The sequence below is a fragment of the Pristiophorus japonicus genome, chromosome 11, assembly GCF_044704955.1.
Source record: "Pristiophorus japonicus isolate sPriJap1 chromosome 11, sPriJap1.hap1, whole genome shotgun sequence".
NCBI classification, from domain to species: Eukaryota; Metazoa; Chordata; class Chondrichthyes; family Pristiophoridae; genus Pristiophorus; species Pristiophorus japonicus.
This window is the reverse complement of record NC_091987.1, coordinates 5981991-6009493: the sequence shown is the minus strand read 5'-3', so window position 1 is coordinate 6009493 and position 27503 is coordinate 5981991. Positions and strand designations below refer to the sequence as shown.

The window sequence follows — 27503 nt, the reverse complement described above, 5'->3', positions numbered from 1 at the left end:
AGACAACGGTCCTCCACCAACCTGTCCTCGCCGCACAGCACTGCCCCCCAGACATCAAGATCCACGGCGTGGCCCTGGACAACGTGGACCACTTCCCTTATCTCGGGAGCCTCCTATCAACAAGAGCAGGCATTGACGACGAGATCCAACACCGCCTCCAGTGCGCCGCCTGAGGAAAAGAGTGTTTGAAGACCAGGCCCTCAAAACTGTCACCAAGCTCATGGTCTACAGGGCCGTAGTAATACCCTTCCTCCTATATGGCTCAGAGACGTGGACCATGTACAGTAGACACCTCAAGTCGCTGGAGAAATACCACCAGCGACGTCTCCGCAAGATCCTACAAATCTCCTGGGAGGACAGACGCACCAACATTAGCGTCAACATCCCCAGCACTGACCGCACTTGATCAGCTCCGCTGGGCAGTCCGCATTGTTCGCATGCCAGACACGAGACTCCAAAGCAAGTGCTGTACTCGGAACTCGTCCATGGCAAACGAGCCAAAGGTGGGCAGAGGAAACGTTACAAGGACACCCTCAAAGCCTCCCTGACAAAGTGCGACATCCCCACTGACACCTGGAAGTCCTTGGCCAAAGACCGCCCTAAGTGGAGGAAGTGCATCCGGGAGGGCGCTGGGCTCCTCGCGTATCGTCGCTGAGAGCGTGTAGAAATCAAGCGCAGGCAGCGGAAGGAGTGTGCGACAAACCAGGCTTCCCGCCCGCCCTTCCCCTCAACTGTCTGTCCCACCTGTGACAGAGACTGTGGTTCTCGTATTGGACTGTACAGCCACCTAAGAACTCATGCTAAGAGTGGAAGCAAGTCTTCCTCGATTCTGAGGGACTGCCTATGATGATGATGAAAACAGAGCACTTTCTCAGGAAATAGTTTGCGTCCATTACATTAAGTTTGCAATGCATCGTGATTAATTCTCTTTGGAATTTGAACATTGCCTTATGAATTCCAGCACAGTGTTATAAATGAACCTCATTCAAGCCAGTGGCATCAGCTTACCAAGAGGCTAATGTTAACTCAACAAGCTGGTTCATGTTGCTAGTTGGAAATGAGAATGAATTTCCTTGTGGGCATTATTCCAAATCCAGTTTAGACTTGAAGAGGGTACTTTTCCCTCCTCCAAAAAGTAGGGCTGTGGGCTACACATGGCCCACAAGCCTAAGCAATCTTGTAAATGCTCAGTTCTATTGAACATGTATTTCACATTTGGTTTGCCTGTTTTCATTTTCATGTCATGCAGGTTTTGTGAAGGGCTGTTCAAGCTCATCCCTCTTTGGTGGACAAATCCTAAAATCAAAACACCAATTTTATTTACATAGCACCTTTAATGTTGTAAAACATGCCAAGGCCTTTCACATGGGTGTTATGAAACAAAATTTGATACTGAGCCACATAAGGAGAAATTAGGACAGATAACCAAAAGCTTGGCCAGAGGTAGGTTAAGGAGCATCTTAAAGGAGGAGAGGGAGGTAGAGAACAGGAGAGAATTCCAGAGCTTAAGGCTCAAGCAGCTGAAGGCATGGTGGAGCAATTCAAATCAGGCCAGAATTAGAGTAGTACAGATATTTTTAGGGGCGGCGGGCGTAGTTGTGGAGCTGGAGAAAATTATAGAGATAGGGAGGGGTGAGGCAATGGAGGGATTTGAAAACAAGGATGAGAATTTTAAAATTGAAGCTTTTTGCTTAACTAGGAGCCAATGTAGGTCAGCGAGTACAGGGGTGATGGGTGAGCAGGACTTGGTGCAATATGCAAGTAGATACAGTTGATGAATGCAAATCCATGGGAACATCAAATTCAATTTCATTTGTGCCCGGAGATATTTCTCAGTCAGCAAAGACTAAAAAGCATGGACACTTATGGATTAATGGATAACTGCACCACAAGTACAATACAAGGTTCAATTTCCGGTCCTGTACTGTGTTAGTTATTTTAACCAGGGAAGCCGTTGGAACACTGATTGGCCTGAATCCCCTAAGCTAGGGAGGTGAAAAAAAAATGAATGGAATTCTCTTTCTGGATGGCTATCTGGTGCATCCAACAGTCCAACTGTCAGCACTCACTATCCAGGCTCATACATGAAAAACGAAACATAAAAATGAGCACTTGAGCAAGGTACCAGAGAGCAGCCATTTGGACCATCGTGCCTGTGCCAGCTCTGTGAAAGAGCAATTAGTACCATTCCTCTTCTTTCCCCACAGCCCTGCAATTTTTTTTCCTTTCAATGAACCCATATCCCAGCTTTTATTTAACATCTTCAGGAAAGGGAGGTAGGAAACTGGCGGTGGAAAAACAAGAAATTTCATAGCTAATATTTAAGGAACACAAAAATCTTAAATGCAGAATTTGTTCAGTCCAGTGTGAACAACATGATATTTAGCGTAATAAAAAAAGTATTTAATTTGTTTTATTACTATGCCTGGCGCATATGAATATGAAATTAAAGCTGTAAAGAACCATTAATCTTGTGGCAAACCCCATGACTGCTGTGTTGAGTGAAATTTAACAGCACAGCCATCCATCTTCGGTAAGCCAGAGACAATTTTATTCAAAAAAAACCCATGAGTTTTGTACGACAGAAGGACACAATTTCCAGGTCACATATGGAATTTGTAATGCACAACACCCCTACCACTTTTTTTTTTGGAATGCTGTATTTGTGATCCCACAAATGCAACAATCCATTTGGACAACAGCACTGGCAGATTAATGAATCCAACACCGTTGAATGCCCACTACTAAGCAGTATAACTCTCATTCATGCAAACAGCATAAGCACAACCAAACTATGAACAGAACTATCAAGAATTTTCCAATTTTTGACCGAACTTCTCTCAACTTTCATCACTGAACGCTTTTAAACATGGACAGCCTTTGGGTTATTCCAGTCATTGTGGAAAGGTAAAGAACTGAACATTCATCAATCAGTACAATTTGAACTGGTTAGCCATTATCTTATACAGCATATACAGTAGACACCTTAAAGCGCTGGAGAAATACCACCAGCGCTGCCTCCACAAGATCCTGCAAATCCCCTGGGAGGACAGATGCACCAACGTCAGTGTTCTCGCTCAGGCCAACATCCCCAGCATTGAAGCACTGACCACACTCGACCAGCTCCGTTGGGCGGGCCACATTGTTCGCATGCCCAACACGAGACTCTCAAAGCAAGCGCTCTACTCGGAAGTTCTACACGGCAAGCGAGCCCCAGGTGGGCAGAGGAAACGTTTCAAGGACACTCTCAAAGCCTCCTTGACAAAGTGCAATATTCCCAGACACCTGGGAATCCCTGGCCCAAGACTGCCCCAAGTGGAGGAAGAGCATCCGGGAGGGCGCTGAGCACCGAGTCTCGTCGCCAAGAGCATGCAGAAAACAAGCGCAGGCAGCGGAAGGAGCGTGCGGCACACCAGACTCCCCACCCTTTCCCACAACCACTGTCTGTCCCACTAGTGACAGAGTGTGTAATTCCCGTATTGGACTGTACAGCCACCTAAGAACACACTTTGAGTGGAAGCAAGTCTTCCTAGATTTTGAGGGACTGCCTATGATGATGATGATGATGATCTTTGGGAGAACTCTCTCCCTCCCCTTTCACCCCAGAGGCTTGCAAAAGTCCCTTGGAGATGACCCACAGAGAGCTTGGCCAAACTGCTGCCCATGAGGATGTATACATTATCTTTAAAGCAAAAGCTGCTCTGATTAATTAATTTATTCTGCGAGCAGCTGGACCACACAGATAAGGATCAAGCCCTAGTCTGAGCTGGGGAGGTGGTAAAGTTGCTACAATTAATCTGAGCAACCTTATTGTTTTGCTGCCAGGGATTAGAGGGGTGGGGGAAAGAAAAGAGAAGGAAAAAAAAAAATCAGACAGGGTTCCCATACCCTGTTATTGGCTGAAAATGGACTGCTAACGGCGTGAGTATGGTGTTGTGCTCGGTTGTGATGCCCTACACAGTTGAATAGTTGGGTAATATTGACTTACAAAGCTCACAAAGAATGGCCAGATGCGCAAGGTACTGGAATAAGTTGGATACCTGCTTCCTGTGGTTCTGCACTCCAGAAACTCAATAGGAGACGACAAAATTTTCCCCAAAAATCCCAATTCGTTTTTTTTAAATCTGCTCATCAAACAATGTGTCATAAGATGATCAGACCCCTTACTCTCATCAGTTGTGGCTCTTTTAAAAAAAAAAATCCTTTCCACCTTTCAGTTCTTCATCTAATTTCATTTCCATGAGTACCTCTCAAGATCTCCTTTAACTCATCAAAACTGTGAAACACTTTCCATTTCACATGCAAATTTACAACCTTTAAAATCTAAGCTTATTACCTAATTATTGTATGTTGTCTTTTCTTTCAAACTTTGGTAATGTCTTGCACTAGTCCTTTAGGCTGGTTATTTAAAAAAGTTCAACTTACTACTACAACTCCAAATATTGAGTTTCGTAAAGAATTGGAGGAATGAGACTAACTTGGTTCAAGTCTAAAAAATCCTCATTAAAACCAACTGTTTTTTCTTAAATAATTTTAATTTGAGTTCTGAATTGCTCGATGTGCTGATTCCATGATGTCGGGAGTTGTTACTTAAAACACTACCTGAACAAGCAAAAAATTATTATACATTACATACCAAATGATGCTCAAAGATAGCTAAAGCTCTTCAGTTACATGACAATTCTTTTTCAAATGACACTACGCAACCCTAGGCATTTGGTCAGTTCTTGGTATCTATAATTTAGCACTTGACAATAGTCCCCCTCTAATTCTGGCCTCTTGAACATCCCTGATTTTAAATCGCTCCACTAATGGCAGCCGTGCCTTCAGCTGCCTCAGCCCTTCCTAAACCTCTCCATCTCTCTTTCCTCCTTTAAGACGCTCCTTAAAACCTACATCTCATCTGCCCTAATATTTTATGTGGCTCTGTGCCAAATTTTGTTTGATAACACTCCTGTGAAGCACCGTGGGACATTTTACTACACAGGCACAACATTACAACAGTGACTACACTCCAAAAGTACTTTATTGGCTGTAAAGCGCTTTGAGATGTCAAGTGGTCGTGAAAGGCACCATCTTAGACTGGGTGTTGTGTAATGAGAGAGGATTAATTAGCAATCCTGTTGTGCGAGGCCCCTTGGGGAAGAGTGACCATAATATGATGCAATTCTGCATTTGGATGGAGAATGAAACAGTTAATTCAGAGACCATGGTCCAGAACTTAAAAATGGGTAACTTAGAAGGTATGAGGCGTGAATTGGCTAGGTTAGATTGGCGAATGATACTTAAGGGGTTGACTGTGGATGGGCAATGGCAGACATTTAGAGACCGCATGGATGAACTACAACAATTGTACATTCCTGTCTGGCGTAAAAATAAAAAAGGGAAGGTGGCTCAACCGTGGCTATCAAGAGAAATCAGGAATAGTATTAAAGCCAAGGAAGTGGCATACAAATTGGCCAGAAATAGCAGCGAACCCAGGGACTGGGAGAAATTTAGAACTCAGCAGAGGAGGACAAAGGGTTTGATTAGGGCAGGGAAAATGGGGTACGAGAAGAAGCTTGCAGGGAACATTAAGACGGATTGCAAAAGTTTCCACAGATATGTAAAGAGAAAAAGGTTAGTAAAGACAAACGTAGGTCCCCTGCAGTCAGAATCAGGGGAAGTCATAACGGGGAACAAAGAAATGGCAGACCAATTGAACAAGTACTTTGGTTCAGTATTCACTAAGGAGGACACAAACAACCTTCCGGATATAAAAGGGGTCAGAGGGTCGAGTAAGGAGGAGGAACTGAGGGAAATCCTTATTAGTCGGGAAATTGTGTTGGGGAGATTGATGGGATTGAAGGCCGATAAATCCCCAGGGCCTGATGGACTGCATCCCAGAGTACTTAAGGAGGTGGCCTTGGAAATAGCGGATGCATTGACAGTCATTTTCCAACATTCCATAGACTCTGGATCAGTTCCTATGGAGTGGAGGGTAGCCAATGTAACCCCACTTTTTAAAAAAGGAGGGAGAGAGAAAACAGGGAATTATAGACCGGTCAGCCTGACCTCAGTAGTGGGTAAAATGATAGAATCAATTATTAAGGATGTCATAGCAGCGCATTTGGAAAGAGGTAACATGATAGGTCCAAGTCAGCATGGATTTGTGAAAGGGAAATCATGCTTGACAAATCTTCTGGAATTTTTTGAGGATGTTTCCAGTAGAGTGGACAAGGGAGAACCAGTTAATGTGGTATATTTAGACTTTCAGAAGGCTTTCGACAAGGTCCCACACAAGAGATTAATGTGCAAAGTTAAAGCACATGGGATTGAGGGTAGTGTGCTGACATGGATTGAGAACTGGTTGTCAGACAGGAAGCAAAGAGTAGGAGTAAATGGGTACTTTTCAGAATGGCAGGCAGTGACTAGTGGGGTACCGCAAGGTTCTATGCTGGGGCACCAGTTGTTTACACTGTACATTAATGATTTAGACGAGGGGATTAAATGTAGTATCTCCAAATTTGCGGATGGCACTAAGTTGGGTGGCAGTGTGAGCTGCGAGGAGGATGCTATGAGGCTGCAGAGTGACTTGGATAGGTTAGGTGAGTGGGCAAATGCATGGCAGATGAAGTATAATGTGGATAAATGTGAGGTTATCCACTTTGGTGGTAAAAACAGAGAGACAGACTATTATCTGAATGGTGACAGATTAGGAAAAGGGGAGGTGCAACGAGACCTGGGTGTCATGGTACATCAGTCATTGAAGGTTGGCATGCAAGTACAGCAGGCGGTTAAGAAAGCAAATGGCATGTTGGCCTAAATAGCGAGGGGATTTGAGTATAGGGGCAGGGAGGTGTTGCTACAGTTGTACAGGGCCTTGGTGAGGCCACACCTGGAGTATTGTGTAGTTTTGGTCTCCTAACTTGAGGAAGGACATTCTTGCTATTGAGGGAGTGCAGCGAAGGTTCACCAGACTGATTCCCGGGATGGCGGGACTGACCTGTCAAGAAAGACTGGATCAACTGGACTTGTATTCACTGGAGTTCAGAAGAATGAGAGGGGACCTCATAGAAACGTTTAAAATTCTGATGGGATTGTACAGGTTAGATGCAGGAAGAATGTTCCCAATGTTGGGGAAGTCCAGAACCAGGGGTCACAGTCTAAGGATAAGGGGTAAGCCTTTTAAGACCGAGATGAGGAGGAACTTCTTCACCCAGAGAGTGGTGAACCTATGGAATTCTCTACCACAGAAAGTTGTTGAGGCCAATTCGCAAAATATATTCAAAAAGGAGTTAGATGTAGTCCCCTTACTACTAAGGGGATCAAGGGGCATGGTGAGAAAGCAGGAATGGGGTACTGAAGTTGCATGTTCAGCCATGAACTCATTGAATGGCGGTGCAGGCCAGAAGGGCCGAATGGCCTACTCCTGCACCTATCTTCTATGTTTCTATCTTTCTTTCTATATAAATACAAGTTGTTGTTGTCTGCAACATGGCTTCCCACAACAGTGCAACAGTGAAAGTACAGCGGTACAGAAAGATTAATCTATAGATCCTGGCGATATTTTTGCTCTAGCGTTGCAGGGCTGGTGCAGCAACAAGGTAAGTTCACTTTTAATGCTTGAGCTAAAATATATTCAGACTTTGCAAGAAACTTTTCAATTAAGTACCCAGACAAGTCCATGAGGTACTGAGGTTTCTGTGGGAATGTGGTTAACACATCTCAAAATACTTCCCCCTCAAGTCTAGTTTCTCTAGCTTGATCAAGAAATAGATAAAGAAATGATTAGTTTCACCCCAACCTGAATTGCACATTTCTTTGATCTTGCACACTACTGCAATAGATCTACTCTACTACTCCCAAGAGACATTTAGATCTGGGCAAACAAAGTGACTGTAATGGGAGCCTTGTATAGCTCCTTTGTAAAGATGCAGGTGCCCCAATTGTTAGCTGCAGATCATGGCACAAGAGGTCACCTAATGGAGGACATTCTTCAGCTCCACTCACTTCAAACAAAATCCACAGTGCTGCTTAATTAGATGCAAAATTAGTTCGCACCAACTTTTACAAGGGTTTCATATTTGACCCTGGCTTGCCTTGGAATACAGTACCTTGTATAGGTTTTGAAAAGGGGGAAAGTTAAGCAAAAACATGGACAAATCACACGTTCAAATTGATGTATTTAGTTCTGGCTGGTTTAAAAGAAGAATCTTAACCTATTGCAGTGATGCAAGGAATCAATGTGAAAGCTTGTATTATGCAAACTATAAGTAGAAATGTTTATTATGATGATGTAGTGAATGGCGAGACTATATTCAATTTCCATAATTTAAGACAAGCGATAATTCCTGTTTAGTACAAGTAATTTGAGATACTAGTAAAGTAAATTCCTAACAAGAAATCGAAGCCAGTCACAATAGCCTGTGCCAGGGGTCAGTGTGGAAGAAGTGTGTACACCAAGCTTTTCCCTGATTTCTGAAAGCTCAAGTGCAACAGGGAAACTACAATTTCTTTTAAGCCCCAGATACCTTCTATTTAGATCTACCAATTTATAATTCAGGTTAAAATGTCGAGTAATAATACATAGCCGAGTCCATCTGTACTCATTCCTACAAGATGCATGTAAAAGACCAATCCTGCATGAAGGTAGATACACTTTTGTAATGATCGCACGATAGTAACTTTCCATCAAGCAGAAAGACAAAACAAGAATTTTGCTCTGTTTGGGTTGCAGATTTCAAACCATTAATAAAACTTCCCTCCTCCTTTGCAATTAGCAAGCAACCTTGGTTTCAGTAGCACTCTTTAAGGGCCACTAAGATGCACGAGTGCGTGCTATGGTGACTTGCTCACTACTTTTTCCAATCTGTGGGGAAAGCAGTTTGCAATCCTCCAGTTTTGCAATGGCATAAAATTGATGGTACACTGCATAAACATGGCAGGAATGAAAGAAGCCAACTATTCTTGCTTTATGTATACCCAAAGACTGCAATGGAAGCATCAGATAGATGATTGCACCAAACCTCAAGTGACTTGACAGCACAATGTATTATTGACCTAACAAATAGCACTGTTGAGTGATGGGACATATCTTTCCCCACGATACGTGATTCTCAATCTCAGCCAGGGCACCCGAGGGGTGGGCTGGGAAGGAAGGGATAGAAGGAAGAGTATTTCTTCTGTGTAAAAGAAGCAACGGAATATCCTCATTTCTACTGCCCACCTCCAAGTGGACAGTTCAAGAACAGAATCCTGGAATTTAATTAACTAATGTATCAAATGGTAGCTCCTATAAAAATCATATCATTCCAACAAATTATCTCATCAACTTCCAAGTATTAAATGATCTGTCTCCCTCTTTATTTTCTCTACTGCCGACTAGAACGGTGAAGATTTTCACCCCCACCACAATTAATGAATTTTAAATGAGGACTTGCTGGAGTAACACCAGGCTTGACAGAATGCTTTATGACAATCCAATAACTAAAGCATGCAAGCCCAGCAAATATCTCAACTCACGTTGCAGATTTACTTATCCATGCACGGTCATATGACACCTTCTAACACAGCCTAGAACATTGATAGGTACTAACTGGCAAAATGCTTTACAACAATCTGATTGCTCTTATGGATGCAGCTATCCCACTCCATTGTGTTACAATACTGGTACTCTATCAAGGAGAACAGTTTGAGGAGTGGGGGGGGCAACACAAATTTATAATTACAATTGAATTCCTCCATCATTGGCAGTGTTCAAGAATGGGATTCAAAAGTGCTCCATATCCTTTATGCACCCAGTCTGCTGTACTTTTATATTTAACAGTATTTAAAATTAGCTCAAAGTTGCAAGAATATGATCCTGACATTCAGAACCTAAATTTGGTCTGAAACTCTGATGGAGATGGGGCTAAAAATACTGAAAGATGTACTGAGTTGATGTGTTTGCATTTGAAATCCAAGCAACAAACCTCAATGGAGAACAACTTGCATTTATATAGCACCTTTAAATGTAGAAAAACATTAATGCCACAACTAGACCAAAAAAAACCCACTGAGGAACCATTTCTGAAGCAAAACTGCAGAAGTCCAGTTTCCCCATTCCCATTTTAAAAAATCAATCCCGGCTCAGTACAGAAAGAAAAGCAGAACAGGTACAATTTCACAGCCTAGAAAAACTGGGCTATGACACCAAGTAATATCACTGCCAGATTTAAGGGAAGCTAAATATTCTTTACAGTATTGGGAAGTGAGGGGGCAGGGGGAACTCCTCAATACAAAATGGTAGACCTTCCCATGTGTTATTTGATCTTAAATAATGTTAGTTACATAGAAAGTAGGTGCAGGAGTAGGCCATTCGGCCCTTCGAGCCTGCACCACCATTCAATAAGATCATGGCTGATCATTCACCTCAGTACCCCTTTCCAGCTTTCTCTCCATACCCCTTAGTTCATGCATCATGCAGCACTTGCAGAAGGTGACCAGCTTTTGTTGGCAGTCCTTTGTGATATCTTCATGCTGGAGGGGTGAGTCCCATTTTTAAACCGAATGTTTGCAAATTAGCTTTTGCTACAACAACTTCTACAGGGAAGGAATATATTCGCTGAAGGATGATTACTAGCTTGGAAATATCTTTTGTTGGCATGAACCCAAGGAAAGAATGGTTTAAAAAAAATACTGTTTTTCCATCCCAAACTAAGTGTAAACCAGTCAATAAAACTAAACCAATTATGTTGATAAAATTTTGCATTATCTAATCAATATTACTGGATTTATATCTTGACTTCTACCCTTCAACCTTGATGGTGACTTGCACTATAGTATAGTAGCTTTAACCCTTGCTCTATGTTTCCCCAATATAAACTGCAGTTGGATATTGTTCACCATTCTATCTAGTTTGCTATACTATCCATAGAATCATAGACGTTTATAGGACAGGAGGCCACCATTCGGCCTATCGTGTCTGTGCCAGTCCAATGGTTCACAATACTACCTCAATTTGTTTCAGAAACAAACTGTATCCTACCCAAAGTAACATGAGGAAGATGAACATAACTTGTACATGCAAAGGGCAAGGAAATGGAATATTCAGTGGAAGTCACTCCCCAGAAAACATCCAAAAAATGTTTATGATCCAGACTAACAGTAACTATTCCATAGGAAATGCAGGGCAGTGCCCATGTCTGTCAGAGATATCATACAGGAAAGAAAGGAGATAACTGGGCGAGTAGACTAGATTGGCTAATAGAAACATAGGGCCCAAATTTGGCCCTCCGTTTTTTTCGGCGCACTTACGTGAGGTGCGCCGAAAAGATATCCCCGTATTCTGGCCCCTCTGCGACTCTCCTGGGGCTTGGCGCAGCGAGTCCATTGAGGGGGGGGCGGAGCTAGGGCGCCTAAAAGAGTGCCAGCAGCTGTCCGCATGCACAGTAGAGCGTTCACACATGCACAGTAGCTCCTCCAGTGATTGTGATGATGCGTGCCTGCAGTGTGGGACCCAACGTGTCCCGCCCCTATCCCGGGCTGAGTGGCTTGCCTATCTGTTTATCTTTTCAATGAAATACAAACACACTGCACTCTTACCCAACACATTCTACAGATGTCAGAAGAAGCAGTAAAGTAAATCAAACAGGCCAAAGAATTAAATCCTCATGATGCAATGAAAATAGAAATGTTATGAAGCTGCAACTTTTTGCAGTCACACCCACCTTGAAACAAACCACCGCAAAGCTACACAGCAACCAGTCATCTCATTTTTCCATGTCCTGCATCCCATGAAAATTAAGGTGGTGTCTGTAACCACAATAACTGCACCCCTCTATACCACGGTGAGGGGGTGGAGGGAAGGGGAGAAGAGAAAGGATTGGAAAGTGAAATGAAAAGCTTTGAGGCTTTCAATATTACCTGGAAGCAAAGGTTTATCTGGAGTTACTTGTTTTGGCAACAGCATGGTGCCCAAGTTCCACAAGTGTAGACAGTTTCTCAATGTATATTTCAGAATTACAAAGGACACTTACTACAGAATAGAGAAAAAGCACAAAAGCTATTTAAAATTAAAACTCATGATCAGAAGTTGCAGGAGTTCCTCAGGGCAGTGTCCTAGGCCCAACCATCTTCAGCTGCTTCATCAATGATCACCTCTCCATCATACGGTCAGTCAGAAGTGGGGATGTTCGCTGATGACTGCGCAGTATTCAGTGCCATTCGAAACTCCTTGGGTAATGAAGCAGCCCATGCTTGCATGCAGCAAAACCTAGACGACATTCAGGCTTGGGCAGATAAGTTGCAAGTAATATTCGCACCACACATGTGCCAGGCAATGACTATCTCCAATAAGCAAGAGTCTAACCACCGTCTCGTGACATTCAACGGCATTACCATGGCCGAATCCCCCACCATCAACATCCTGGGAGGAGGGGGGACACCATTGACCAGAAACTTAACTAGACCAACCACATAAATACTGTGGCAACAAGAGCAGGTCAGAGGCTGGGTATTCTGTGCAGTGCCTCACCTCCTGACTCCCCAATGCCTTTCCACCATCAAGGCACAAGTCAGGGGTGTGATGGAATACTCTCCACTTGCCTGGATGAGTACAGCTCGTACAACATGCAAGAAACTCGACTCCATCCAGGACATAGCAGCCCGCTGGATTGGCACCCCATCCACCATCTTAAACATACACTCCCACCATATCCACCGGCATACAGTGGCTGCAGTGTGTACCATCTACAAGATGCACTGCACCAACTTACCAAGGCTTCTTCGGTAGCACCTCCCAAACCCGCAATCTCTACCACCTAGAAGGACAAGGGTAGCAGATACATGGGGACATCACCACCTCCAAATCACACACCATCCTGACATGGAAATATATCATCGTTCCTGGGTCAAAATCCTGGAACTCCCTCCCTAACAGCACTGTGGGAGCACCTTCACCACACGGACTGCAGTGGTTCAAGGTGGCGGCTCACCACCACCTTCTCAAGGGGCAATTAGGGATGGGCAATAAATGCTGGCCTTGCCAGTGATGTCCACATCCCATGAACAAATTTTTAAAAAGCTGCATTTTCACCTACCTAAATGACTAGTGAATTACATTATATATTGTTAACCTAGATAGGCTATCATTTGCAAGTGAAATGATCTGACTAGTTCCTGAGTCATGTGAATTACAAATTGAAAGTCATACAAGATATACTATGGCTATATTTCCTGAGCACAAGCAGCACTAAATTTACAGTGGCAAATGGAGGATGATTAGTACCAGAATTAATTGCCACTTCAAATAGGGCAAGTGATGCACTCCAAATCTATATTTATTTAGTTGAAAGACCCAAACATTCTGCAAAACTGGGCAGCACTAACTCATATGCATGGATTTAAATGCTGAACGCAGGCCGTAAAATGACTGTGTTAACAATGTAATAAATAGAAAGCAAGATCTCACACAACACTCCTGAATTCCAACCTCGCTTCCTCAAACAAGAATCAATTTTCCGACTAAGGAAAGTGCTATTGTTATAACTCTCTCATGTCATAATTCTCAGAGGGTGAAAGAGAGAATTCTCAAATGTCTGACAGCTGAAAACCCAGCAACATTTAGTCTCCAATCAAACAAAAACAACTATGTTCATCCTGATGAGAGAAGTTAACAATATTGGTTAAATATAATATCCATCAGCATTTTGAGGCAACAACTCAAAATTCACTGCTAAGCAATAGAACATTACATAACTTACCCTCTGCAAAATACATGCCTAGTGGAAATTAACAGCTAGTGACCAGATTTATCTAGGTCTTGTGACAGGGATGCAAAGAGGCTCACCTAGTATGTAGGAACACTCCTGGCTGACTAATAGTGCAGGGCTGAACTCATGAAAATACAGATTACAATCAAGCTAACAGTCTGAAAGCTACACTAACCTATACATCAGTGGTTGAATACACATGCAAATATTTCTCTTTAAGGAGGCTTGGATTCTGCCAACTGCAAACCATAGTTAGTGGCCTTTTCTAGACTTGTAATGTAAACAATTCCAAGTAGATTACACAAAGTCTAGGTTATTTTAAAAACAGAACATGCTGGAAATCTCAGCGGGTCAGGCAGCATCTGTGAAGAGAGAAACAAAGTTTCGAAGGGTCATTGACCTGAATCGTTAACTCTCTTTCTCTCCACAGATGTTGCCTAACCCACTGAAATTTCCAGCAGTTTGTTTTTATTGCAGATTCCAGCATCCACAGTATTTTGCTTTTGTCTAGATTATTTTATTGTGAACTGTTCAAGAAAAAAGTAAGTTTGAATATTCACCATGTCGAATAACTTCAGATGTGAACAATGCAATGGAGATAAATTAGATAGTCATGAATCTAGAATGCTTCAACTGTATGTTATAACAGTATCATATCCAGCGCAATCCCCTTTTGAAGTCATCTCTCCCCAACCGTGGTATCAGCAGTCGTTGCTCAAATTACCTCCAAAATCCATAAGTAATGTTGAAAAAAAGAGCTTAATGTAGATCTGACCCCCAAAACAGCAAGTTTTCAATGTCTGCTACGCAGCTATAGGAAAGGAAGAGAAAAGGGAGTAATTTCTCCCATCCTAGCCACTTGCATTTTTTTCCCTAATGGCATGGTCATTGTAGTTAGTATTGGCAAAGCTGATAAAATAGTTAACTCTAGCCAATAATTAGCCCAGAGTAACAAAAATATCTTCACAGAGACTTAAAAGTGGGCAGGGGAAAAAAAAATCTAAAGTTGACACTATGAGGGAAATTTATGAAATAAAGATTGTTTTCATGGGATTCTGGCTAAAAGTCCCTTAAAAAAGACAGTCATCACTTTGATTCCCCTTGTTGCATATCTTACATTACCAATGGTACATATAATATTAAACAGATTCAAAATGCACTTAGATGTAGGTTTTTCCCAATCCCCATCCCACACAAGTGGGTGGCAAAGTGACTTCCTCTAAACGATGACCACAGCTGGATAGAGCCCCTCTATAATCTCTGCAATGGTGGGCCAAATACAGTCAAAATGAAATACACATCAATCTCCTAATCCAATAAAATAAAAGTGAACCAGCTGGCAGCTCTTGAGCAGTGTGTTGTGCTAAACATACCCTCTTTCATATTTCACTCAAACTGAGCTTCAAAGAGCGTTACCTTTTTGCTTTGTGCGCGCACTCAGGTTTAGCTCCTGCCAGAAATTCTTGCTAAGGACTCTTTAAATAAACAGAAACTTGGTTCCTGTATCTGGATTTAGTTGTCAATTGGATGGAATTCTAAACTCCTCATACAGAGCTTGAAACATTTCTCAAGCAATTGACAAAGTCCAAATTTTCCCCACATCAAGGGATAATGGTCTATCAATTTCTCCATCTTTTAGCCTCCCCATTCCCCAGTACCAAGTCATTCCAAGATGTTGCTGCTCAGATTGGCCAAGAGATGCACAAGCACACAAATCATTTTGGTCAACAGATGGCGAAAAGTGATGAGAGCGAAACTCTCGACAGCTACTGCCCGGAGCACCATCACTGGACTCGGGTGCTTTACAACAGCATAACGAAGATGGAATCAAAGGCCAATAGACCCAACCTTAATGGCCCACAGTTATACCACTTCCCATTTTCCGATCCGCAAAAGGAAAGATTGAATAGTAACATATTTGAAGTACTTTAGCTCCACAAGCCCCAAGTGCCAGCTGTTGTATGCAAGAGAAATAAAGGATAAAAAGGATTCCTATAAATATTTTAGGAATCTAGTTTTAAAAAAAACATCCAAACTAGCATTCTATATATGTTAACTTGTCAGTTAGTCAATAACACCGTTAAGCCTGTGATCTTACAAACAGTCTACATCAAGAGCTTTAGATATTTATAAAGTTGGTCGTCTCCTAATTTTCAGAGAAAATGCATCAACCACTGTGAAACTGAGACAAAGAGTAGGAAATTTGATGTGGTATGTGGTGAGTTTAAATGCCAGAGCAGCAGAGTAGAGGGCAGGGGAAAGAGAAGGGGAAGGAAGAGAAAGACACCCAAGTCATCATCATCATAGGCAGGCCTTCGGAATCGAGGAAGACTTGCTTCCACTCCTGAAGAAAGTTCTTTGGTGGCTGAACAGTCCAATACGAGAGCCACAGACTCCGTTACAGATGGGACAGATAGTCGTTGAGAGAAGGGGTGGATGGGACTGGTTTGCCGCACGCTTTTTCCGTTGCCTGCGCTTGATTTCTGCATGCTCTCGGCGTTGAGACTCGAGGTGCTCAGCACCCTCCCGGATGCGCTTCCTCCACTTAGGGCGGTCTTGGGCCAGGAACTCCCAGGTGTCAGTGGGGATGTCGCACTTTATCAGGGAGGCTTTGAGGGTGTCCTTGTAGCGTTTCTGTTGCCCATCTTTGGCTCGTTTGTCGTGAAGGAGCTCCGAGTGGAGCACTTGCTTCGGGAGTCTCGTGCCTGGCATGCGAACTATGTGGCCTGTCCAGCGTAGCTGATTAAGTGAGATCAGCGCTTCAATGCTGGGGATGTTAGCCTGAATGAGGGCGCTGATGTTGATATTTCTCCAGCAACTTGGTGTCTGCTGTACATAGTCCATGTCTCTGAGTCATTCAGGAGGGCAGGTATTACTACTGCCGTGTAGACCATGAGCTTGGTGGCAGTTTTGAGGGCCAGGTCTTCAAACACTCTTTTCCTCAGACGGCTGAAGGTTGCACCAGAGACGGTGTTGGATCTCGTCGTTGATGCCTGCTCCCGTTGATAGGAGGCTCCCTAGATATGGGAAGTGGTCCACGGTGTCCGGGGCCGTGCTGTGGATCTTGATGACTGGGGGGGGCAGTGCTGTGCGGTGAGGACAGGCTGGTGGAGGACCTTTGCCTTACGGATGTTTAGTGTAAGGCCTATGCTTTCGTACGCCTCAGTAAATACGTCGACTATGTCCTGGAGTTCAGCCTCTGTATGTGCGCAGACGCAGTACTGTACTACTGTATTACTAGGTGTGTTTTTTTTTGGGGGGGGGGGGGGGGGGCGGATGGAAGAGAGAGAAAAAACCAGGGTTCACACTCTCTAATCATTATTCAACTGTCTCCGGCAAACACCCACATATGAATGTTAGGCGAGAACAAGACTAGGCATGGTTGGATAATAATCAGAAGTCTCAGTTGATTGTTTTCACCTCCCTAGCCCAGGGCCACTGAAGCCAATTGCAGAATTCGCTAAGGTCACTCGGGTTGAGATACAGTAACTCAGCATAGACTAGGGAATCAACCCTATGAACATTCCTGATATGCATGGTGATTCTTTAACTAAAATGAAGAGTAGGAACGCATCCTATATCAGCTTTTAAAATTACAGCAGAATTTTGTTTTGTACATGAAGATTCTTTTTCAAGTGAATGCATCATTGATGTGATAGCCTGCAGAGCTAGGGGTGAGACACACAGGAAGAGAACACTAGAAACTGCACACAGGTGGGCTGTGAGAAGCTTATATCCATCTTTTTATAAACACTGGGATACCTTGGCAAATAGCCTCACCTAGCCCACCCACCCCCCACCCATATATAGAATGTTTCATTGGAAGTTGATAAAACGACAGTCTACGAATAACAGATGGGTGCGCGATGGCAGCTCTTTGTTTTCCACATTCCACTTGCTCCTGATCTATTCAGTGCTGGGAAATGCAGACAACTCATTGGAATAAGTGCACTTGCAAGATTTATGACAAGAACCGTGGCCATTTCACTAAGATCCTGTGGGTGCCGTGATGACCCACCTGGCTCGATTTGCTCACAGGAATATCTAGAATGTCCAACTTTGATGCAGCAGGCCTTCTCTTTATAAATACTGTCGAACAAAAGGCCTTTACACAAAAGTGCAGGAGAGGGAAAGCACATTTTATATGGCTTTTCTTATTAGCCAAAAAGTCACAAACAATGTATTATACAAGAAAAGGTACTAACGTGATATAAGCTGTTACTGAACAAAATACTAACATATATCCAAGCAAGATTAATTTGTCTACATAATATTCAGGGCATTTCAAAATGTAATTCACTATGAGCACCAATAACACAAAATGCTGGTTGGAGCTCTGATGAAGGGTCTCAATTAGACAGTAACCTCTTTTCAGACATTGACTGACCTGCTCTCCTCTGCATTTCCAGTCTGAGAGATTTTAATTTTTCTGTTACAATGCATATTAACCTAGACAACTCAGTTCTATCACAAAGGCAATTTTTTTTTTTTAAGATTAAATCAATTCCCCCCATGTCAAAACAGCACAAGGCAAAGACTGAACATAAAATGACATTACAGCAGGTTACAGTGATTTAGATCACCTTCATCACACAAAGATACCACAAGCTTTCTTTCGGAGTTGCGTCAAGATTTGCCACAATGTGGAAGAACACGACATGTTGACAAATGCGATACATTGAATTTAGAATATCAATTATTAAAATGAAGGGAGAGCCCCAGATTAAAAACTACAAAAGCTCAAAGAGGTTTCTGATCCCATTATTTGAAGAATCAAAAAAAACTGCAAAGACAAAACCTGAACTGTTTACAAAAAAATTCTCCTCAATGATAATGGCCAGTTCTATTCTTAGTCCGGCTGTCAAATGAAAGCTTTTCAGATTACAGCAACACAGTAGGCAATCTGAGAAATGTAAATAAAGGGACAAAACTGAAAAGGATAACGACCGAGAACACAAACCCAAACAGACAAATAAAAAAAATTAGATGGGAAAATTGCCAGAAATGTAAGACAGAGGACAGACATAAATAATAAACTGGATAAATTTAAAGACAGACACAACAGTGAAACAAAATTACAACGATAAATTAAAGACCTGGAATTTTAAAAGTCATGGGGCAGAGGGAGAGGGAGAAATAGATGATGGAGACCGAAATAAAAGGCAGGAGGGTTTACATCAGGAAATCCATAGCTAGGCTGCAAAAATCAGGATTTAGACAGGTTAAGTGTTGCACGCTATCTGGCAGGCTGATCTTTCTTTCTCAGTCTTTATCCCTTTCTTCATGTGTTTTATATTATTTTTAGATATCCTGTACACACAAGTATATCACACCCCATGCATTCCCTAACGCAACAAAATTGTTTACATGCTGCAAATAGAAAAATAAATAAAGAAATTCCCTTGAAAACGATTTTACATTTATTTATATAATTAAAAAAATGTTATTAAAAGACACTGAAGCACAGCCCAGGCAGGGGATGTTTGCGCACTGCAGAGACGCCATCTTCTTAGAGCCAGCTAGCCAGCAGCCTTCCCACCTGATGCGAAAGATTTAAAATATATATGTATTTTTATAAAAAGAGGATAAACAAAAGTATGTGATGAGGACTAAATGAAACAAAAAAGGGTGGGAGAGGGAAGTGCTCCTGCTGCAGATCATCCCCATCTCAGACGGAGAGGAACCTGGAAAAATTCAAACAAAGAAAATAAAGGAAACGAGAATAAAATGGGGTGGGGGGGGGAAATGAAGGAATGATCGAGAATAAAATGGGGTGGGGGAGAAGGAAGGCTCGAGAATTTGGATCCCGTATTCCCCTAATCTCTGGGGTATCCCGGGGGGGAGGTGGATAAGGGAGGCGAGAGATGATCCGACATCTCCCCCTCCCTCAAAGACAGAATCCTGTGCCCCTCCCCAGAGACACCAAGCCCACCACTCTGTCAGAGACACAGAGCACCCAACCCCACTCCCTCAGGGACAATTACCCACGCGTGCCCCCTCCCTCAGACACCGAGTCTCGCACCCATTCCTCCCCATCCGAGACAGTGAACCATGCTCACCTCCCTCAAAGACTTTTAGCACCCCCCCCCCCTTCCAGGGACAGTTAACATCCCCACGTCCCCTCCGTCAGACACTGAGCCACATGCCCCCGCCACACACTCTCTCGATAGTTAGCCCCGTCTGCTCCCTGCCTCAGACATGGAGTCCCGTGCCCCTCAACCTCTCCCCGACACACAGGCCTTCCTCCCTCAGACACTGAGCCTCAACCCCACCCCACCCTCCCCCCGACACTGAGCTCAGGGGCGGTTAGCCCCTCCCCCTCAGACACTGAACCCCCCCCCCACCCTTCGGACCAATGGCCCCACCCCCTCCCTCACAGACACCAAGCTCCCCCTTAGAGGCCATTAGACATGTCCACCTCAAAGACCCTGTTCTGCCCCCTCCCTCAGAACCACATGTGCCCCTTCCCTCAGCTCCAGCCACCCTCTCGCTCCGGTACTGTTAGCCCCTCCCGTTCCCTCAGACACTGAGCCCAATTACCCCCTCCCTCAGACACTGAGCCCCAATCCCCCCTCCCTCAGAGACAGAGCCCAATTCCCCCCTCCCTCAGAGACAGAGCCCAATTCCCCCCTCCCTCAGACACTGAGCCCCAATCCCCCCTCCCTCAGAGACAGAGCACCACTCCTCCCCTCCCTCAGAGACAGAGCCCCAATTCCCCCCTCCCTCAGAGACAGAGCCCAAATCCCCCCTCCCTCAGAGAGCCCCAATCCCCCCCTCCCTCAGAGACAGAGCCCCAATTCCTCTCCCTCAGAGACAGAGCCCAATTCCCCCCTCCCTCAGACACTGAGCCCCAATCCCCCCTCCCTCAGAGACAGAGCACCACTCCTCCCCTCCCTCAGAGACAGAGCCCCAATTCCCCCCTCCCTCAGAGACAGAGCCCAAATCCCCCCTCCCTCAGAGAGCCCCAATCCCCCCCTCCCTCAGAGACAGAGCCCCAATTCCTCTCCCTCAGAGACAGAGCCCAATTCCCCCCTCACTCAGACACTGAGCCCCAATCCCCCCTCCCTCAGAGACAGAGCACCACTCCTCCCCTCCCTCAGAGACAGAGCCCCAATTCCCCCCTCCCTCAGAGACAGAGCCCAAATCCCCCCTCCCTCAGAGAGCCCCAATCCCCCCCGCCCTCAGAGACAGAGCCCCAATTCCTCTCCCTCAGAGACAGAGCCCAAATCCCCCCTCCCTCAGAGACAAAGCCCCAATTCCCCCCTCCCTCAGAGACAAAGCCCCAATTCCCCCCTCCCTCAGAGACAGAGCCCAATTCCCCCCTCCCTCAGACACTGAGCCCCAATCCCCCCTCCCTCAGAGACAGAGCACCACTCCTCCCCTCCCTCAGAGACAGAGCCCCAATTCCCCCCTCCCTCAGAGACAGAGCCCAAATCCCCCCTCCCTCAGAGAGCCCCAATCCCCCCCTCCCTCAGAGACAGAGCCCCAATTCCTCTCCCTCAGAGACAGAGCCCAATTCCCCCCTCCCTCAGACACTGAGCCCCAATCCCCCCTCCCTCAGAGACAGAGCACCACTCCTCCCCTCCCTCAGAGACAGAGCACCACTCCTCCCCTCCCTCAGAGACAGAGCCCCAATTCCCCCCTCCCTCAGAGACAGAGCCCAAATCCCCCCTCCCTCAGAGAGCCCCAATCCCCCCCGCCCTCAGAGACAGAGCCCCAATTCCTCTCCCTCAGAGACAGAGCCCAAATCCCCCCTCCCTCAGAGACAAAGCCCCAATTCCCCCCTCCCTCAGAGACAAAGTCCCAATTCCCCCCTCCCTCAGAGACAGAGCCCAAACCCCCCCCCTCACTCAGAGACAGAGCACCAATCCCCCCCTCCCTCAGAGACAGAGCCCAATTCCCCCCTCCCTCAGAGACGGAGCCCCAATCCCCCCCTCCCTCAGAGACAGAGCCCCAATCCCCCCCTCCCTCAGAGACAGAGCACCACTCCTCCCCTCCCTCAGAGACAGAGCCCAAATCCCCCCTCCCTCAGAGAGCCCCAATCCCCCCCTCCCTCAGAGACAGAGCCCCAATCCCCCCCTCCCTCAGAGACAGAGCACCACTCCTCCCCTCCCTCAGAGACAGAGCCCAAATCCCCCCTCCCTCAGAGAGCCCCAATCCCCCCCCTCCCTCAGAGACAGAGCCCAAATCCCCCCTCCCTCAGAGACAGAGCCCCAATTCACCTCTCCCTCAGAGACAAAGCCCCAATCCCCCCCTCCCTCAGAGACAAAGCCCCAATTCCCCCCTCCCTCAGAGACAAAGCCCCAATTCCCCCCTCCGAAACAAAGCCCCAATCCCCCCCTCCCTCAGAGACAAAGCCCCAATTCCTTCCTCCCTCAGAGACAAAGCCCCAATCCCCCCCTCCCTCAGAGACAAAGCCCCAATCCCTCCCTCCCTCAGAGACAAAGCCCCAATCCCCCCTCCCTCAGAGACAGAGCCGCAATTCCCCCTCCCTCAGAGACAGAGCCGCAATTCCCCCTCCCTCAGGCACTGAACCCAATTTCTCCTCTCGCCCCCGAGACATTGAGCTCTCCTCAGGAGGTGTTAGCCCCGTTTCTTCCCCCCAGCCCCCCTTCAGAGACACTGAAACCTCCCCTCCCAGGGGCCATTAGACCTGCCCCCCTCAGACACTGTCCCGTTCCCTCCCTCAGAGCCCCAAGTGCCTCTTCCCTCAGCTCCAGACATCACCTCCCTCAGACACTGAGCCCCCCCCTCAGACACTGAGCCCCCTCCCTCAGCTCCAGACCCCCACTCCCTCAGACACCGAGCCCCCTCCCCCCTCCCTCAGACACTAGGACCCCCCCCGCCCTCAGACACTAGGACCCCCCCTCCCTCAGACACTAGGACCCTCCCTCCCGCCCTCAGACACTAGGACCCCCCCCCTCCCTCAGACACTAGGACCCTCCCTCCCGCCCTCAGACACTAGGACCCTCCCTCCCGCCCTCAGACACTAGGACCCTCCCTCCCGCCCTCAGACACTAGGACCCCCCCCCCTCCCTCCCTCCCTCAGACACTAGGAGACCCCCCTTCCCTCAGACACTAGGACCCCCTCCCCCAGACACTAGGAACCCCCTCCCTCCCTCAGACACTAGGACCCCCCCTCCCTCCCTCAGACACTAGGACCCCCCCCCTCCCTCCCTCAGACACTAGGACCCCCCTCCCTCCCTCAGACACTAGGACCCCCCTCCCTCCCTCAGACACTAGGACCCCCCTCCCTCCCTCAGACACTAGGACCCCCCCCTCCCTCCCTCAGACACTAGGACCCCCCCCCCCTCAGACACTAGGAACTCCCCCCCTCAGACACTAGGACCCCCCCCCTCAGACACTAGGAGACCCCCCCTCCCTCAGACACTAGGACCCCCCCCCTCCCTCAGACACTAGGACCCCCCCCCTCCCACACTAGGAGACCCCCCCCCTCCCTCCCTCAGACACTAGGACCCCCTCCCTCCCTCAGACACTAGGACCCCCCCCTCCCTCAGACACTAGGACCCCCCCCCCTCCCTCAGACACTAGGACCCCCCCCTCCCTCCCTCAGACACTAGGACCCCCCCCCCTCCCTCCCTCAGACACTAGGAGACCCCCCCTCCCTCCCTCAGACACTAGGACCCCCCCCCTCCCTCAGACACTAGGACCCCCCCCCTCCCTCAGACACTAGGACCCCCCCCCTCCCTCAGACACTAGGACCCCCCCCCCTCCCTCCCTCAGACACTAGGACCCCCCCCCCTCCCTCCCTCAGACACTAGGACCCCCCCCCTCCCTCCCTCAGACACTAGGACCCCCCCCTCCCTCCCTCAGACACTAGGACCCCCCCCCTCCCTCCCTCAGACACTAGGACCCCCTCCCTCCCTCCCTCAGACACTAGGACCCCCCCCTCCCTCAGACACTAGGACCCCCCCCTCCCTCCCTCAGACACTAGGACCCCCCCCTCCCTCCCTCAGACACTAGGACCCCCCCCTCCCTCCCTCCCTCAGACACTAGGACCCCCCCCTCCCTCCCTCAGACACTAGGACCCCCCCTCCCTCCCTCAGACACTAGGATCCCTCCCTCAGACACTAGGACCCCCCCCTCCCTCCCTCCCTCCCTCAGACACTAGGATCCCTCCCTCAGACACTAGGACCCCCCCTCCCTCCCTCAGACACTAGGACCCCCCCTCCCTCCCTCAGACACTAGGACCCCCCCTCCCTCCCTCAGACACTAGGATCCCTCCCTCAGACACTAGGACCCCCCCCTCCCTCCCTCAGACACTAGGATCCCTCCCTCAGACACTAGGACCCCCCTCCCTCCCTCAGACACTAGGATCCCTCCCTCAGACACTAGGACCCCCCCTCCCTCCCTCCCTCCCTCAGACACTAGGATCCCTCCCTCAGACACTAGGACCCCCCCTCCCTCCCTCCCTCCCTCAGACACTAGGATCCCTCCCTCAGACACTAGGACCCCCCCTCCCTCCCTCAGACACTAGGACTCCCTCCCTCAGACACTAGGAGACCCCCCCCCCCCCCTCCCTCAGTCAGACACTAGGAGACCCCCCCCCCCCCCCCCCCTCCCTCAGTCAGACACTAGGAGACCCCCCCCCCCTCCACACACGGACCGTTACCCGCGCGCTCCCGGCTCGCGCCCTCCCCGGGGCGGGGGGGGGGGGGGGTTGAAATGCGGCAGTTGGCGAGGTGCCGCGCGAGCGCTCTTACCTCCAGTGCCGCACCGAGCGATGGAAGGACGATCGCCGCCACCGCCACCGCCGCCAGCAGCAGCAGCATCCTTGTCCGACCCGGTAAGTGCGGGATCATGGCCGCTCTTTGTGTGAGTGAGTGTGTGTGTATATGTGTGTGTGTGAATGATATCCCGGCTGTAATTTCCACGACGTTGAGAGTCTGTCTCGTTAATCTCTCTCTCTCTCTCTCTGTGTCTCTTTCCCCTCCGCCTCGCTGGCTCCTAACTCACTTAATGGCCAGAGCGAAGCGTGAAGAGCGAGGCTCGGTGTTTGTGCGGCACCTGCACCGCCCCCTCTCATCCCATCCCATCCTCCCCGAATCGGGTCCCGCCCAGTCCCGCTCCGCCACCGCCCCGCACCGCCACCTAGCGAGCCGTCACACCCGCTCCGCTCCGGGCCGGGCCGCGCCGCGCGTCCCGCCGTCACACAAAGAGCACACAGCGCCGGTGGCCATGCCTGGGATTGCCTGCTGCACTGTCGGACTGATCGGGCGTCCCGCCCAGCCGCAAGCTGCTGTCCGTAACCTCCACCTGCAGCGCCACCAGGCGAGGAGGAGTTACAGCAACCCCCCCCCCGCCGGCCCGGCTGCGGTGCCACCCGTCAGGGAGGAGCCACTGCGCAGGCGCCCAGCCGCAAGCTGCTGTCCCCTGCGGCGCCACCCAGCGAGGAGGAGGAGCAGGAGGAGGAGGAGTCACCGACTTTGCAGCGTCACCGACCAAGAGCAGGCATTGATGATGAGATCCAACACCGACCGCCTCCAAAAGAGTGTTTGAAGACCAAACCCCTCAAAAGTGCCACCAAGCTCGTGGTCCACAGGGCCGTAGTAATACCCGCCCTCCTGTATGGCTCAGAGACGTGGACCGTTTACAGCGGGCACCTCAAGTCGCTGGAGAAACACCCCCAGCGATGTGTCGCCGCAAGATCCGACAAATCCCCTGGGAGGACAGACGCACCGACGTCAGCGTCCCCGTCAATCCAACATCCCCAGCATCGGAGCACTGACCGCACTTGATCTGCTCCGCTGGGCAGGCCACACAGTTCGCACGCCAGACACGAGACTCCCAAAGCAAGCGCTCTACTCGGAACTCGTCCACGGCAAACGAGCCAAAGGCGGGCAGAGGAAACGTTTCAAGGACACCCTCAAAGCCTCCCTGATAAAGTGCGACATTCCCACTGACAGCTGGGAGTCCCTGGCCAAAGACTGCCCTAAGTGGAGGAAGTGCATCCGGGAGGGCGCTGAGCACCTCGAGTATTGTCGCCGAGAGCATGCAGAAATCAAGTGCAGGCAGCGGAAGGAGCGTGCGGCAAACCAGACTCCCCACCCACCCTTCCCCTCAACGACTATCTGTCCCACCTGTGACAGAGACTGTAGTTCTCGTATTGGACTGTACAGTCACCTAAGAACTCATACTAAGAGTGTAAGCAAGTCTTCCTCGATTCCGAGGGACTGCCTATGATGATGATGATGACCAAGTGTGAGTGTCTGGGAGCGCCTTCTACACGGTACCACCCCGTCACGTGTGTGTCTCTCTGGGTGTGGGTGTTGCGCCGCACTGCTGTGTGCGTGTCTGAAAGCTAAGCTGAGTGGTCCAGAGAGAGAGAGCATGCAATGCATATTTTATTCTTTTGCAGCCTTCCACTTTTTAAACATTGTTACAGAGTACACAATTTGATATCGTAGCCAGGCAATCACCTGCAACGGCATCTCTTCCCGTCCCTGCATCGTTACCTCTGGTGTCCCCAAGGACCTATCCTTCGCCCCTTCCTATTTCTCATCTACATGTTGCCCCTTGGTGACATCATCCGAAAACACAGCATCTTTTCCACATGTATCCTGATGACACCCAGCTCTACCTCACGACCACTTCTCCATGGTCTCTAAATTGTTAGACTGCTTGTCTGACATCCAGTTCTGGATGAGCAGAAATGTTCTCCAATTGAAGACCGAAGCCATTGTATTCAGTCCCCGCCACAAGCTCGTTCCCTGGCCACTGACTCCACATATTTGACTTTGAAATGAGCTTTCGACCACATATCCGCCTGTTTCCACCTCCGTAACATCGCCCGTCTCTGCCCTTGCCTCAGCTCATCCGCTGCTAAAGACCTCATCCATGCCTTTGTTAACTCTAGACTTAACTATTCCAACGCACTCCTGGCTGGTCTTCCACATGCTACCCTACGTAAACCAGAGGTGATCTAAAACTCGGCTACCTGTGTCCTAACTCGCATCAAGTCCTGCTCACCCATCACTCACGTGTTCGCTGACTGGCTTCTGGTTAAGCAACGCCTCGGTTTCAAAATTCTCATCCTTATTTTCAAATCCCTCCATGTCCTCGCCCCTCCCTATCTCTAATGTCCTCCAGCCCCACAACCCCCTGAGATGTCTGCGCTCCTCTAATTCTGCCCTACTGCGCATCCATGATTATAATCGTTCAACAATTGGTGGCCGTGCCTTCAGCTGCCTAAGCCCTAAGCTCTGGAACTCCTGCCTAAACCCCTCTGCCTCTCTACCTCTATTTTCTTCTTCAAGAAGCTCCTTAAAACATCCCTCTTTCGCCAAGCTTTTGGTCACCTGCGTTAATTTCTACTTCTGTGCTTCGGTGTCAAATTTTTGTCACATAATACATCTGTAAAGTGCCTAAGTCACTGAGTCACTAAGTTAAACACAAGTTGTTGTTGTTGTTGATATATTCCAATTGACTAAGCAGCAATATTCAGCATGGATTTGTAAAGAGTCGTTAACGCTTCATTAATTCAATTACAATTTTAAGGAAAACACAGCGTATAAATGGGATGAATGTTGTATACATGAATTATCAGAGGCCATTTGATAAGGTGCCGCATAATAGACTTTAACAAGAGTTAGAACCATACACAGTACTGCAGAAAAGCAAAATACTGCGGATGCTGGAAATCTGAAATTAAAAACGGAAAATGCTGGAAATACTCAGCAGGTCAGGCAGCATTTGTGGAGAGAGAAACAGAGTTAACGTTTCAGGTCGATGACCCTTGCACAGAACTGT

The 27503-nt window shown here is 47.8% G+C and overlaps 1 protein-coding gene across 2 annotated transcripts in view; it reads right to left on the bottom strand.

Moving 5' to 3' along the window:
• appa (amyloid beta (A4) precursor protein a) overlaps positions 1-24803 on the bottom strand; it is a 174119-nt gene extending 149316 nt beyond the window's left edge. The window contains exon 1 of one of the 2 annotated variants that reach the window (XM_070893219.1): positions 24458-24803. In XM_070893219.1, the coding sequence (XP_070749320.1) occupies positions 24458-24556 (99 nt within the window). In that variant the 5' untranslated portion in view covers positions 24557-24803. The remainder of the gene's footprint in view (positions 1-24457) is intronic. The other variant, XM_070893218.1, reaches the window with a different exon arrangement.
• Positions 24804-27503: the final 2700 nt, after the last annotated feature.